Source organism: Lissotriton vulgaris, chromosome 1_1, assembly GCF_964263255.1.
Source record: "Lissotriton vulgaris chromosome 1_1, aLisVul1.2, whole genome shotgun sequence".
NCBI lineage: Eukaryota > Metazoa > Chordata > Amphibia > Caudata > Salamandridae > Lissotriton > Lissotriton vulgaris.
Window position 1 is genome coordinate 1,621,634,019 of NC_141685.1, and position 16,829 is coordinate 1,621,650,847.

Below are 16,829 nucleotides of genomic sequence, written 5' to 3' on the forward strand. Positions count from 1 at the left end.
CATTGCTGCCACGGAAAGGCATGTGGAGTATGCTTGGGGTCCCGTTGCGGGCCCCTATGGAGGGTACCTATGGTACCCCCTGCCTTTCAAAGCACAACGTAGCAGGCACCGCGCGGTGCTTGGAAAAGCACAACATGTATTTTTAGCATTGCGGCGGGCGGTGCATTCAGCACCGCCCGCCACAATGCTAAAAACACGGGATGCGTGGCGGGCGCATTCCTAATTGCCCCCACAGGACCCCCGACCTTATGGCAGGCAGTCCCTTTTAGGTTGATGGCGGGCGGACTTCTAATGATGCTCTAAGTAAGCAAGAGTTGTTGTGAACGTTGGAAGAGTGAAGACACCCTTTAATTGGCATTAGTAAAGGCATTAGGGGAGGGAGTATTGAATAACCAATGGCCTCATCTATCACTGAAGTTTTATGGAGAAGACTAAAAGTCAGATCAGATCACCTAGTGTTGAACTAAAAAGTGAAAGACGGGTGGAAGGAAGAAGGGCGGGCGAGATTTAATATTTATGACTGACAGAGAGAAGGATACGTGTGATGCAAGCATGCACATTGCAAAGGTGGCTGATAGTAAAGAATCTGATGCATGGTTGGTTGAATGCCTGAAAAAAGTCCTGCAAATGTTAAAGCCCAAGCAAGTGGGAGGATCGATACATACCACAAATGTTATGTACTGTGCTTTATAGTGCTACCATGCCACTATGTGTATAATTAACTTGTCTTACTGTTTTTCTAAGAGAATATTTTACAATTGTCTTGTTTTTTTCTTTTTGATATACAGCTACACCTTCCAAACCTGATCAGAAGGAGTTGGCCGCCAAGGCACGGCGTCGCAAGCTGGAGGCAATCCTTTGAGAATATCGGCAGCTGCTGGTCTTGGAAGAGGAGGAGGAGGCTGCAGCAGCTGAAGACTCCTCCAGTGACCCGGGCCCCAGCCACCTCCCTCCAGTGATACGGCGCCACCGTCTGGCAGCCGCCTGCCGCCCCATTTCCATCTCTGGTGCCCCCCCACTGTGGCTGCAACTGCCGCGCTCTAAAGTGCTGCGTCGCCCTACTAGAGGAGGCAGTGCATGTCCTCCAGAGACAATCCCGTTAGATATAGACCCTGTCTATTGCCCCTTTTTTAATTTTTGTTCTGGCGGGTGGGAATTGGACGTTGGGGTGTGGGACATTTGGACTTTCTTGTTACGGACATTATTTGGGGTTAGGGAGAGGGGTGGGTCAGGTTTTGTGTTTTTTTTTACATAGTTTATTTTTGTTAGGGTTATATTAAAACTATATTTCTACATACAATGTTGTTAATGTTTTGTAGGTGGGGTTCCTGTTTTACATCACACTGTTTCCTTGCTGGTGCAGGTCCGCCCATAGCCAGTGTTTGATTTAAATAATTGGCTGACTGTGTAAGACACAAACAGATAGATGAGACACCTTTCACTGATTGAGTTGTCCTACTAGTACTGTCAGTCTCTCTCTTCTAGTCTATGCATTCTTTATCTGGACTCAAAGGGGTGTGTGAATTGATTGAAAACTTGTCCATTATTAATTATGCCTCCCCAAACTCCTCTTACCTTTGATTGATGTTTAACTTAGGCACAGCGATGGCTGCATCGTGATGATGGTTTCCTTTTTGTAACATGCCATGATTGTGGTGGTGGTGGGAGTAGTAGGAGTAGACACCGGCAGGGCAACAGCATTTGCAAAAAAAGAAAATGAGATAGTCAGTCGCCTTTGAGAGACTGTTCGAGGAGTAGTAGAATGAAGTACAGTACAGAACTTACCGAGCAACAATAATATGCAAAAATATTTTACAACAAAACATAATGGCGGTGGGGATAGCCTACTAGACAGAGTTACAAAACTCTATAGTTGTGTCGAGTCACTTGACTAAGCCTACAGCGTAATAGTTAGTGCTGTGTATGAGGATGACAACAAATCCAATCAATGTCGGCAATTAATGCGGAGGTATATGTTCCTTTTGTTAAATAAAAATCACCTCTAAAATATACTGCTCATGAGTGGGTAAGCAGAAGAAGATCATCGCTCTGCCTTGAAATTGAAGGACTGTTGCTTTCGCCACATCCGCCCCAGCAAGCGTGTTATTGGTGTACATTTAATTTAGTCACACCTCAATAAGTCACACAGCCCGGGGGAAGAGGGTTATGGGTTGGAAAATGGATGGGAAGGGGATGTTTGGGGAAAGGTTTGAAAATGAAAAACAGACAGTACGCATGGACAAACACCAAACAACAAACTCTGTAGACTACCATATCCATATCAATATGTTAAGGGAGAAAAAGGAAATGCATGTATGATGATGATTGATAAGGAGACCCGGATTACACACACTTCTTGTTCAGTTGTTCCTGACTTAATACTCTTACAGATAGCAAATACAATTTTTAAACATTGGTAGGGATGAATCATAAACAGAGAGCAAACCTAATGATAATAACAACAACAAGAAGAACAACCTGTTGTAAAGATTGTAGACAAAAAAATTAATCAAATTATTTAAAAGATGATGAAAGTTGATACTGTTACTGTGTTATCCTGGTCAAAAATGTGGACTGGATTTGCTTCCTCTTAGTCCTCTAGTCCATCAATCTTGGGTGTCCCCATCGCCAGTCGCCACTGCCCGTCTGGAAATGTAGATTTATTGGTAAGGTAAGTGTGCATTGTAATGTTTTCCCAAGTATAGGGCAAGGCCCGGCCTGTAATTGCAGATGGAAAAGTTGAAAGAAATGCACAAGTTATGGTGTAGTGCAACAAGAACACTTTCCGAGCCGGCATGTATGCATCATCTCTAATCTAGTCTGTTTCCAGCATTGACCTTCAACAACAACAGGATAAAGCAGGCCCACAGTGACGGCACGTTGCTTAGCACATCCTCCATTTAGAGTACTTTTTTTAAAGAGTTGGACAAAGCACATATCCAAACGTAGCATTTTACCATTTAAGTTAGTAAATCAATGCACCGCAGTCATTCCACCGCTACACTCGACTCCACTTCTACACAGACATTTTGGTCTGCAGTGGTTGTTGTTGACATGTTTACCTTTTATGCCACTCATGAAACATCCTCCTGACTTGTTATTATTCCATGAATCATCTCCGATACGTGTATTGACTGACTGTGAAGATCGGCCTGCAGTAGAATTAAAAAAAATTTATTACACAACAAGAGTAGAAATATTATTGACTGTAGTCACTCTTTAGTGTGTACAGTAAGACTTATAGTACACTTTGACTTCACTTCATGCACAACGAACAAACAACAAAAAACCCAATTGCTCAGAGTCAGGTGTCCAATGCATGACATTCATTTTCATTACCTGTCCCTTTTCATCTTAAGTTAACTGGCCATCTTTTTCGCCATCATTATCATGGACGGTGCTGTTGTCATACTCAGTGTGCAGATTGAGTCCCCTTCCTGCATTCAAACAAAAGCAATGTATCAAGCTGAATTAGAAGTACAAATTTCTTATTAAAAATATTTGCAAGGATAGAGAGGAGCCAAGATGGCGGCGGAGACGGACGTGTAGTCGCCCGGCTCCCCGAGCCTGTACCTTCTGCAACACTATCCTGTTTTCCAGCCTGCTACAGCGTTATTGCGGAAGGACGAGGGAAGCGCGCTGCTGCCGGGGGTGCTACTCCGGTGTCCCTACCTGCCTGCTGGATGGTGTTCCTGGAGTGCTCGCCTGACGATCGGTGCAGAGCCCTGGGTCTGGACCCCGTGTTGCTGCGCACAGCCGGATACGGCCGGAGCTCCTGTGGCCTGCCTCACGACTGGTATGCCTGCCATCCCCTGCCGACCTGCGATTTGCGAAAGCCCCTGCTCTGCACCGCTACTCCTACTTTGAGCGACGCCGAGGTAAGCCGCGCTGTCTTCTTCTTTGTCGGTGCGGGACTGGCCGCTGAGGCTCGCCTTTGGGACTTCTTCTGCTTGGGCTCGCACGAAGGGGACTTCCATTGTTTACCGCTCGCAATTGGGGGGCCCAGTTCCTGCCGTGAGATTACACCCTCACTGCCTACTGTGAAACTCGTTTGCGTGGCCGGTGCACCCCGCATTGTACCTAACATGGCGGCTATCCCCTCTAGAGTACTGGTGGGCTCCATATCGGCCCCTGACTGGGTCGCCCCACATTGTCTCGAGAGGCGTATGGAATACCCTGATGGACTTCGGGCTGTGGATACCTTGGACCGCCCGCCTGTATACACCTTTGCCTCCATTATTGGCGCGCTTGCTGAATTGAGGGCAGAATGGCGTGAGTGTTCTCGCGCACTCGGCGCGAAGTTGGATGCAGCCACTCTCGGCTCGCAAGGTGCATCGTCGGCCGGCTCTCCTTGCCGTGTCGATCGGCCCCCTCCTGGTATTGCAATGGAGACATTGTTGCTGCGTGACTGTGAACTGGAGCAACTTCCTCACAGTGAATATTCTACGGAACTGTCGCCAGCCCATTGCGTTGAGGCTACATTGTTTCCCATCCTGACACAGTTTTCATTTTCAGACATTGACCTACTATCCTTGTTCACGGCGCTGCTGAAGATGCTACTATTTTCCTTCACTGACTATGTTATGCACGATGTGACTCCGATTCAGTGGTTTATGCAACATCAGGCGGACCTGGTAGTGGCTTTCCTTTGTATCGCTACTATTGCGTTTGACTATAGGTATCCATCTTGTGTTTTGGGACCTTCTCCCTGCCGAGGGCGGCCATCTTACTCCTTTGTTCTGTTTGGGGCGGGTCCCTTTCCGGGGCCAGGTTCAGGGGGACACTTGAAATCTGGCCAGGGCTAGGAAAGTCCTTATTCCAATGGAATGTGAATGTGGGGCGGGCGGGGACCCGGGATGAGGTGCTTCCTCAACGTGTGCTGCAGTGTTCTATGATGTCTCTCCCTATTCCATATCGTGCATGAAAGTCCTGATTTTGGTGTTACGTTGGGGGTGGGGAGTACTTTATGGCCGAGGAGTTCGGGGGACTTAGAATTTGGTCCTCATCGGGTATCGTAGATTTTCTGCCACGGGCTGAACCGCATTTTACTATGCTGATTGTTTAATATGCTGCTTTTCCCCACTTAAGATTGTACTTGCTATGTTCTGTCTTTTACTCCACCTGACGGGGATGCGTGCTCTTTGCTGTCCCGGGGACCTGGGTGTGACTGATTTCGTTCCTATTCTTGGTTCTTTGTCTTCCGCATTTATTGTTGGACACGGTGTAGAAGTTGTAGATGGCTGGGGAATCCGGGTGACCTGATGTTGAGTGGACTCCTCCCCACCTTCTTTTTTCTGGGAGTCTAGATTAGTTTATTCTTTTCTTACTCCCTATATTACAAGTGTTACGGTTTTTCTTTCTTTTTCTTCTCATTCTCCTTTTCCTTTCTTTCTTTTCTTTGTCTATATTTCGGGTTCTTTAAAGGGCGACAGACGCTCTGCCGGGGGGGGGGGGAGGGGGGGGAGGGGTAGGCCGTAGCCTCCGCATTGGTGTAGGGTGGGGGGGAAGATTTAGTTTTCTTTATGGGCCTTATTTTTTCTATTTCTCTGCGCTTTCCTAATCTGGTTCGATTCTGAGTCCGCGATCGGGGTTGGTAGGAAGGGGGTGGCGCTGCATGGGGTGCGTAAATGCTGGCTGATGATCTTGCTGTTTACTTTGCACCGCCATATTGCCCGTGGTGTTAACTTCCACTGTTGTTTCCAGCTATGACCCCGCTTGCCCATGTCGTGAAGCTATTGTACGGACTCAGTTCTCCTTAGTTCTTATTCTTCACTGATTTATCTTTATGATGGAAAAAACGAAAAAAACTTTAAAAATTAACCTTCAATTCTCCTTCTCCCCGGCGACATGACTCTTTCCAGTGTAACGTTCATTGATTGTTGCTATTTCACCTGATGCCGCTGAGGAACTGTATAGCTTGCACCTGTGCTTAAAAAGTATTGTGGCCGGCCTGACGGTTGTAGGCCCGTATTTGTTCTTTTATTCATGCACAATAAAGGTTTTCAAAAAATTAAAAAATATATATATATATTTGCAAGAAGGGGAAAAAATTGCCTTGAGTTACGTTTAGTGTGTACTGCAGAAAGATGATTAGTGCACAATGACAATACTACACGCACAACAAACAACAACAAAATCACTCAGTCTGCGACTCTGCGTCCAATACATGGCATCATTACCTGTTCTATCTCATTTTAGTTAATGGGCAGTCTCTCTCTGGTCTGAAAGGAGGATAGCTATAGTAGTCATCATGTTCCACTTCTTTTGGCGGGACTAGGAAAGTTTTTATTTTTACTGAGTATTTTCCATCATCCAATCACCATGAGGGCAATGGATTGAGGGAATAGTATGATGGAGCGGAGGAGCTGGATTCGGAGGACTGTACTGTGAAATGCAGACACCTGAAACGTGTATATTAAAATAAGAAGAGTAGAAGACAGTGGTAATAGATTTGTTGTGATTCAAAGTTTGTAACCCGAATGACAGACACACAAATAAAGGAAAATAAGGGAGGAAGACAGTAAGTGCAAGCCTAATTGTCAGGAAGTAGAGCTCGTCCTCAAACTCTGGGGGTTCAGCCAGTGGCAGGTAATCATGTGACACACTTCTTCCGTCACCTGAGCCGCTGTCCTCATCTTCCTCCCTTGCTTCATGTATTGTGTAATTCGGTGGTATGAAGTGCTGATTCATTTTGATCATTGTTAACCGCTCCACGTTTTTGGGCGAGAGACTGGTCCTTCTCATTGTTACAATGGAACCAGCAGCACTGAAAACACATTCGGAAGAGGCTCTTGCGACAGGGAAGCCAGATAGCTTATCGCCAGCCTGCTGAGCAGTGGCCATTCATCCCTTTTCCTATACCAATACTGCAATGGATTTTGATCAATGTACACCTCTGTTGGGTTGTCCAGATAGGCCTGGACCATCCGCTTAATGTTCAGGGGTGCTGCTGCTAACCTTTCGGGCTCTTTTCTCTGTGCATCAGCACTGTGCTGATTAATGCCCAACTGTAAATACCAATCGTGTAACGATTCTACTGGGCCTAATGATCCAGTTATTGTTGCTGTTGTCGATAGTTATGGTGAGTGTTGTGAGCCAAACGCACTGCCCTCAGCCTCCGCAGTTGCACTTGATGCTGCATGCCCTGCTGCAGTACTTCTTGTGGGTTGATCTAGCGGGCTTTAAATTAGCAGCCGTTCATTTTCTAACTTACTTCGCCGCCTCAGCTATCCAAGTTTTGAAGCGGGCAACATCCATCTCTGAAAAAGGAATGAATGTCTTCAGTCCCAATTTTGCCCGTGGATCCAGAATTGTGGCAGAAATGTAATGTTCTTGTGACAAAATATTTTTGTGCACCCTTGTATTTTTCAGCTAAGCTGCGGGCTAAGCTCTCCACCAAGTCATAGGCTTCTTTTTTTTCCTCTACACCTTTGTATGATTCAGACACCTTCTTCAGCTGATGCTCTAGCATTTGCAATAATGGGATAGCTTGGCCCATTGTACAGTCCTCCTTGCTGACTTCACGTGCGAAGACCTCAAAAGGACAAAGCATCTCAGTCAGGCATTTAACTAGGCACCATTGGTCCATCTGAATGGTCATGCCTTTCACAGTAGCATCCAGTCTTTGCATGACATATTCATTGAGTGGCCTGTACTGCTCAAACAGACGATCAAGCATGTAATACATTGAGTTCCAACGTGTTGCCACCTCCTGGATGAGTGCTTTGACTGGCATGTTATAATCACGTTGAATGATCCTCAGCTGCTTCATAGCTTTAAAAGAATGGCTGAAATGAGTGCATATTCTTCGGCAGATGGTCAGTGAGTTGCTGACTATAAGTTCTTTTTTCAGAAAGTCTTGAACTATAATGTTTATGCAGTGCGCCAAACAGGGAACCCTGAAATAGGAACCAAGATCCATGGCCGTTAGTACATTACTGCCATTATATGTGGCAACAAAACCAATACTAAGCCCTCTTGGGCGCAGCCATTCAAAAACCTTGCTGCGGAACTCTTCCAAAATGTTTACAGCAGTATGAGATTTCTCCAAGGCGAACATGGCTACAGTTGCATGTTTCCGAGTAGCTTTAAAAATCTCAGCTGTGTCAACAGTACCTCGTTCAGATAGCTTATCTCTAACCCCCACAAAAGAGACCCAGTGTGCAGTGATGCACTTGTAATTTGTGGCTAGGCAACTGGTCCATATGTCTGTTGTCAGGTGGATATTGTGAACAACACTCTGCTGCAAAACTTGTCCAACCAATTCCAGCACTTCACGATGTAGTGCCCGAACAGCAATTCTTGCTAAATAGGACCGGCTGGGAACCTTCCATTTAGGACAGATGGCCGACACAAATTCAAGGAAACCCACCCCTTCCACAAATGAAAAAGGGAGAAGGTATAACATTTTAGCCAGTTTCGCATTGTACAACCGTGCCGTTGGGTGGTTGCGCTGGAACTGCCCCTCCAACCTAAGCATGCTCTCAATGGTATGCTGGATTACTTTCCTTTGTGGTGCTGTTATTTTCATTAACCCACTTAGGCTCACCGACGCAGTTTGTCTCATTGTAGTACTCGGTCGCCTTGGTGTTTCAGGCTGACTCGGAGTATGGCTCTTACTGCGGTGCCACTCAGATGTTACTGAGGAGGATGTGGGTGGTACCACCACACTACTGGGGACAGGGCTAGAAATGCCTCCCTCTTCACCTTCCACCGCAATAATATCGTCCCCTGGTTCTTCATGCCCCACTTCAATGGGTTGAGATTTTTTACTTTGTTTTAAGTGAAGTAGGTGATTCTCCCACATGATAGTGTGATGTATTCTGACATGACTTGCTTGGCCTCCGGTACCATGGTTTGTACCAAGCTTACCGCGCCGAACACCTGTGTGACAAATTGAACATATACCAACGTTCTCCTCATTGATGCTAACAGAAAAGAAGTCCCAAACTGGGGAGGAGAACATTCTGGCACTGCTGGATGTGCCACTTTCAATACCAGATGAACTGGAGGATGTGCTTGGAATGTGACTCTGTGCAGCTACACTGTGACTTTTACTACTACTACCTACTGAGATGGTTGAGCTGGATGTAGTAGGTACCTGCCGGGCCTTTGAAAATATGGCAGCTGGAGGTCATGGTGGTGTAACCTTTGCTGGTGGTATCCATGCTACATACCGCTCAGTAGCAGCCTTTCTGGATAGGGTGAGAATGTTGGTCTCCATCCCCTTTGGGGCGGGAGTGATGTGCGTGATGACTGGCTCGTCTTTATCACGCAAAACAACAATTGATGGACAGAATGCAGAACAATGTCATACATTCACCCCAGTACAGAGATCTGAGCCTAAATCCATCGTTTTTTTGCACTCCACACCACCCCAGTTCAGACATGGCCATATGCAAATCAGCCTTGACCCTATGCCTCATGGGAACAGTCCAGCCCGAACTGCCAAGCCATGTCTTTCCTGGACAGGAATCAAGCATCCTAGGACCGGTTTCTGGCTATCAGCCGTCTTCAGCCAGGATAGCTTGACTCCAGTGGTGTGGAGAGCATGGGACTCACGTCTGAGCATACCCATCCCACTCGGGATGACAAATGCAAAACAACAATTGATGGACAGAATGCAGAACAATATCATACATTCACCCCAGTACAGAGATCTGAGCCTAAATCCATCGTTTTTTTGCACTCCACACCACCCCAGTTCAGACATGGCCATATGCAAATCAGCCTTGACCCTGTGCCTCATGGGAACAGTCCAGCCCGAACTGCCAAGCCATGTCTTCCCTGGACCGGAATCAAGCATCCTAGGACTGGTTTCTGGCTATCAGCCGTCTTTAGCCAGGATAGCTTGACTCCAGTGGCGTAGTGAGCACGGGACCCACGTCTGGACATACCCTTCCCACATAGGGTGAACAGCAAAACACACAAGATGATGGACGGAATGTTGCACAATGGCAACACATTCACCCCCAGTCACAGATATGGGTTTAATCCATCGTTATTTTGCTCACCAAGCCACCTCAGTTCAGACATGGCCATATGCAAATCAGTCCTGGCCCCGTGCCCCATGGGAACAGTCCAGCCCGAACTGCAAAGCCATGTCTTCCCTGGACCGGAATCAAGCATCCTAGGACTGGTTTCTGGATATCAGAGGTCTTCAGCTAGGATAGCTTGACTCCAGTGGGATAGTGAGCACGGGACCCACGTCTTGGCATACCCTTCCCACATACGGTGAACAGCAAAACACACAAGATGATGGACGGAATGTTGCACAATGGCAATTCATTCACCCCCAGTCACTGATCTGGGTTTAATCCATCGTTATTTTGCTCATCAAGCCACCCCAGTTCAGACATGGCCATACGCAACTCATTCCTGGCCCCGTGCCCCATGGGAACAGTCCAGACCGAACTGCGAAGCCATGTCTTCCCTGGACCGGAATCAAGCATCCTAGGACCGGTTTCTGGCTATCAGCCGTCTTCAGCCAGGATAGCTTGACTCCAGTGGCATAGTGAGCACGGGACCCACGTCTGGGCATACCCTTTCCACATAGGGTGAACAGCAAAACACACAAGATGATGGACGGAATGTTGCACATTGGCAACACATTCACCCCCAGTCACAGATCTGGGTTTAATCCATCGTTATTTTGCTCACCAAGCCACCCCAGTTCAGATATGGCCATATGCAAATCAGTCCTGGCCCCGTGCCCCAAGGGAACAGTCCAGCCCGAACCGCCAAGCAATGTCTTCCCTGTACCGAAATCAAGCATTCTAGGGCCGGTTTCTGGCTATCAGCCGTCTTCAGCCAGGATAGCTTGACTCCAGGGGCTTAGTGAGCACGGGACCCACATCTGGGCGAGTCTCGAGCTGTGAGGTTCCCTCACACACTATGGCCTTTGGATTCAACGAAAGATCCCCCTTCATGCAACCCTCTTTCTACGCCACAGGATAGACCAGAGTCTTGGCAATTGCCCTCCACAGACCATGATCAGCCAATCCCACTCTACCCTTACTTGACTGTCCCTGATTCACAGCTCAATGACCCTCCCACCCTCTCACTTTTACCAACCTCTCTATCAATGCATCCTGGAACACAGCAAGTCCTCAATGACCAACTCCCCCTTCTGGAACCTCTCAATACCAGATTAGACCCCTCTGGCACACATTGAGCCCCCTCCTCTCCGTCAGACCCCCCCCACACAACCTCTACCCCTCGCCTAGCACTCAAACCTGGTGGCGCGCCTGAACCAAATATCTCTCCAGCTACACCTTCTCACAGTCGAACTTCATGATTTGAAAGCCCTCTCATTTAATCATCTCCCTTTGTTCAGTTCACTCCTCTCTCTTGCGAATCTGCCCAGAGCTCCCACTAGCGTTAGAGCTCGACTTGACCAGCTCTCCCTCTCACTATCTCTAAAACCATACCCCTACCTATCGCTCCCTCCCACTCCAGAAGACTGAAGCCCTGTCTCGCGTCTAACGATGTTGATGACTTACTCACCTCTTACTCAATTATCCCCGACACCAAGAAGATTCCTCCAGGACGAATTCAGGCAATTCACTCTAACCCGAACAGAGAACCCACTCATAACCTTAGAGTCATAAACAATGACAACCTCATGAGAGTGAACATCTTGCAGACTCCTCCCCCATACACCGGTACAACTTAAATGCGTACTACTCAACTGCAGGTTAGCTAGCAAACATGCCTCTGATATCTACGACCTCATCCAACACAATGAGATAGACATCATCATCCTCAATTAATGGAAATCATCTCTGGCAATGTCGATTCCGTTAAGTCCCATATCTTCCTCACTGATTTCAACCTTCACAGGTCTAACCCTAATGACCAAGCTGTTATATGTCTCAAATCCTTCTTAAGTGACCACGAGTCGATTCAACACTGTGACCGGCCAACTCATTATAAAGGAGAAATCCTGGACCTCATCATCACCAAAGGTCACACCATTGCAATGGATACCATTACCCCTTGCGATTGGTCAGACCATCACAGCATCTTATTTTATATTAACATAGAGGTGTCTCTGAGAAAGGCTCAACCAACGAAATCAAAGATTTGGAAAAGGGACCTCAGATATCAATACAACCGATTTAGCGACCCACTGTAAATCTGCCTTCTCTCCCCAAGTTGACATGTTTGAGGTTCATGCCCTCACTGACTTTTACAACCCTACTATCTCTAGCATCATGGATTCCATTGCTCCACTCCAACAAAAAAATGCCTCAACAAAAATATCCAAACCATGATTTAACGGCAACTTAAACTCGGAATACCACAACCCTAGGGCAATCGAACAATCCTGGAGATCCAAACAATCCTCAGACCAGCTGAAAATCCTTAGATCGGTAAGGAGCTCCTACAATGAACAAATCAAGAGCAATAAGGCCGACTACTTCAGATCCCAGCTTAATCAAGCCGCTAATCGCCCCAAGAAACTTTTCGAGCTGGTTAAACAACAATCGGTGGAAGCACCAAACCGCTCTGACTCTGGAGTCAGCCCACCTACATGCTATGAGCTGGCTGCCTTCTTTACTGAGATATCATGACTCATCAATATTGATCTTGATTCCAGGAAAGCTTTACTACCATCCAATGGGTCCACGCCCCGTTCAGCCCTATTAGACAAGAGCGATCCGACTTGCCTGAGTACCAAGAACAATGCCACTTGGGTCTCCTTTACTCCCCTCAGTGATAGAGACATAAATAAGGTTCTTCAGAGTATCAACCCATCTAATCACTTCAGCGACCCGGTGCCCCATTCCATCTTCAAAGAAATCAAGAATGCCGTCACTCCCATCTGGACAAAGATTGTTAACGCATCTCTGTCACAGAGCATGATCCCGGAATGCCTAAAAGCAACTCAGGTTACACCTATATTTAAAAAACTACAGCAGATAGCGCTGACCTTAACAACTTCCACCCTATCTGTATAATCCCCACTCTAGCCAAACTCCTAGAAAAATGCATCAAATCTCAACTCTGTGCCCACATCGAAAATGTCCATCTCCTGGACCAACATCAATCTGGCTTTCGGAGTGGGCACAGCAGCGAATCGGCTCTCACGAATGGTATGGATGACATTTTAAAAATGCTTGACCAAAATTAATCTTGCCTCCTTATCCTCCTTGACCTTTCATCTGTGTTTGACACTGTTAATCATGACAACTTCCTATTAATTTTGGAGCACAGGATAGACCTTTCTGGTCTGGTGTTGCAATGGTTCTCTTCCTTCCTCTACCACAGATCCCAAAAAGTTTAAAAAGTTAAGGCGAACCACTCTCTCTCCCAGCCATCAACAGTATCCATGGGGGTCCCCCAAGGGTCCTCCCTATCCCCGTACTTTTCAACTTGTTCCTGGAACCATTAGCTAAAGCACTAAATTCCGCTGACATTCTTTTTTATGCGGATGACATTCAACTCTATCTGAAAATCTCCACCCCGGATAACTTCATCTCACTCAACACTACCCTAATGAATACTCAAAACTGGTTAACCGAGAACCACCTCCTTCTCAACACCTCTAAAACAGAATTCCTTCTCATTTCTCCTCCAAATCACATCCCCAAGTTAGACCTCTGGATGAAACACCTCACTGTCTTCAACTGCTACCCCCTCATTATTGACTCAGCAAAATCGCTCGGAATCATCCTGGACCAGTATCTGAACACGAAGAATCATATTAGCAATGCGTGCAAGGGAGATAACCATCTGATGAGGATACTCAGGAATCTCAAACCTTTCCTCCCACAAGCTGACAACAAGCAAGTGGTCCGAGCGCTTGTTTTGCCAAGGCTAGACTATGGCGGTGCTACTCTCTGTGGCCTCCCCAAATATACATTGGCCCCACTAAGGGCCTCATTGAATGCGGCGGCCAGAATGGTTACGGGTACCAAAATAAATGCGCACATTTCCCAAGTCTTATTACCCCTAAATTGGTTGCCCTACGAAGCAAGAATACAGCTAAAGAAAGCCTGCCTGTCTCACAAAGCCCTCCATTTCAAACCCCCAGTTATCTAGCGCAAAAGCTAGAAATATCCAGAAAGAGTAGACCTTCCAGGAGTGTGAACTCTCTCCTCCTGAAAACACAGATCTTTCGCAAAAAGAGAACCTGTCACCGTGCCTTCTGTTGCTCTGCTCCGAAGATCTCAAACTCTCTCCCACCGGAAATATGGAGAATCTCCTCAAAGGTTGCTTTCAAACTGGAATAAAAAGATTCCTTATGAACAAGTTCTTACCGTAAATTTTGGATCGTCTGCACCATTGCATTGGACTTACACCGTCAAGCCCTGTGATGGGTGCTATTCTTGTTTCTACGAATCATCTTCTCCCCTCCTAGCTCGCCATGTTCCAGTTTATTATCTTATTCTTTGCTGACCCCTTTTATCTGTAACTGTTTTGTTTGGTATTCCTATTTGAATTGTGTGTGTGTTTTTTGGTATTTCTATTTGATAACTGCACTGCAATTGTTACCTTCCTTTCCCTACAATTTTAAAGCGCTCTGATATCCCTAGGGATCATTTAAATAAATTGCTTACCACCACATGGAGCCTTCATGGCCCTTTAAGTGAGGTTTGATTAATGTATAGTACTTTATTGTGGTAACATTATATGTGGTATTTCTTATAGGTGGGGTTGTGCTAGTGAGAAATTATGTATTTACGTTAGTTCTGGGATCTTGTTGTCTTCTGATACAAGGGATGTGACTGTGCTCTTGTTAAACATATGATTTAATACAGTTCTTAAATTAATTCATCCTAAATAAATGTTGGAATGGATGTGCTAACTTGTTTCATTTTTGTAGCAATGTGGCAGTGCGCAGAATTGGTAAGCACTATATGTCTGACAATCTAGTTATAATACAGAACCCAGGTCATGTAAACATTGTAATAAAGGACTAGAAGCAAACTGTACTGTTTAGGTGCTCTAAATCCTCCCTCGCCACTAGGTTCAGTGCCACTGATTGTCACCCTAAAGGACAATTACATAGAAATAAAATAACATTGCTGTAACAGACATCGGTGTCACTTCATTGAAAAACATCACATTCTTCCATTATCTGTGAGGAAAGGAACATTTGAAAGTGAGATTAAATGGTGTGTCTTTATTTACTGCTGGTTCAAAAGAATGTTAGTTCATGCTTAGCAGGATAGAATGGGTCATGAAATATCCTAGGATATCAGTTAATTATTTATGTTTTGCATTGATCCAGGTTCAGTCTTTAGTGAAACCACCCCCGATGAAGATTGCTGTGCTACAGCCACGCTGACTCCTCATGACCCCCCACTTTTCTTTGACTTAGAGTCAGATCCAGCTGAGAACTATAACTTGTTGGCCATGGGAATAACTCCTGACCTCCAGCAGATCCTGGAGAGCATTAAACAGGAAAAGGACAACTTTGACAAAGAAATGACATTTGGGGAGAGCCAGACTGCAAATGGAACTGACCCGCGGCTGGAACCTTGTTGTGACCCCACTTGCACTCCTAAACCATTGTGCTGCTGGTGTAGCTGATGCTACAGTCCTTTTTCAACGAGAGATATTCTTCCTCTGAGCACCATGGATTGGATACTCAACACTGTGTTTCATTGGATGTCAAGATACATTTTCCGTCATATGCCTTAATCACTTGTACCTGCACTTTCCTTGCTCTTCTGAATAGACCAGCTTTAGGCAGAAAGAACAGAGTGGAGTCCACTGAGATGGAGACAGCTGCTCACTTGTGCCCCTTACATTTGACTTCTCTGAAACAACTTTCTCTCTATGCCTGCTGTTTATAACCTTGTAACTTAATGCCCTCTATTCACTTTTCTCTGCCTCCAAGGCTACTCCTATTGGCAATAATGAGGCCCTTCTGAAACAATACATACTAAATCTTTCTTCTAGTCGCAGCATCCAGTTCCTTCTCTCGCAAATAAACGACTTACATTTTGAAGAATGGAATAATTTCAATATTTAAAAATTTGTGAAGGGATGCAGTATTAGGCCCATATATATGTATATGTATATATATTTATATATATATATTTTTTTTTTATCCAGAAGTTTTTAGCCTATTCAAGTGTAATAATTATTGGTCGAATGTACTTCTTTGCTATTATAATGAAGTATTGTACACTGGGGTTTTATCATAACTTTCATGTTTTAAGCAAAATTGTGGTTTTTAGGGATTTGAAGGATTTCTTTAAAATTTCCTGATATATTGTTACAATTTTCAAACGTACTTAATATTTATGATGCAATGTTTATTATGTATAGCAATTATCTTTTGTTACCAGTGCTAGCATCTTTTGAACTTAGGCACTTGCCTAATACTTACAAACGTTTCCTCTATTGATTATGTGCTGCCTGCTAATTACAAATATACTTAGCACTTTAATTCTGCACTTTTCCTCCACAAGCGTCATGTGATCAAGGCCTCCTGAAGGCCGAAACGCGTCATGGCGGACATGAAGGGTATCCAATAAACGTAAACTTTGCACCGACTTTTGGATCTGCTTTCGTCTGTTGTGCTGAGGGATTGCAGTGGCGAAGGCTTTCGCATAGATACATACAGGTTTGTGTTCCCCCTTGCACTACACAATAGGATGCAAGGGTGACACAAAACATAAATCAGATTTATCAAGTTACGCAAAGCCACCTTGACAGGGGGGCGTTCCATGGGTGGAGAGTGGGTGGTCCCACATATCTGCGTATTCCCAGATTTCACCAACAGTGGCAGCCCCGGTAAAGCATCAGAATTGTACACCTCCCGACCAGAGGCACAGCAAGGACAAATATATTTCTTTCTTCCCGTTGTTTCC

General features: G+C 45.6%; 1 protein-coding gene across 1 annotated transcript in view; it reads left to right on the forward strand.

The window, feature by feature from the left end:
• Positions 1-15,964, forward strand: part of LOC147750914 (arylsulfatase A-like) — a 272,329-nt gene extending 256,365 nt beyond the window's left edge. The window contains exon 8 of the mRNA XM_086937303.1: positions 15,239-15,964. Coding sequence (XP_086793429.1) covers positions 15,239-15,540 — 302 coding nt within the window. The 3' untranslated portion in view covers positions 15,541-15,964. The remainder of the gene's footprint in view (positions 1-15,238) is intronic.
• Positions 15,965-16,829: the final 865 nt, after the last annotated feature.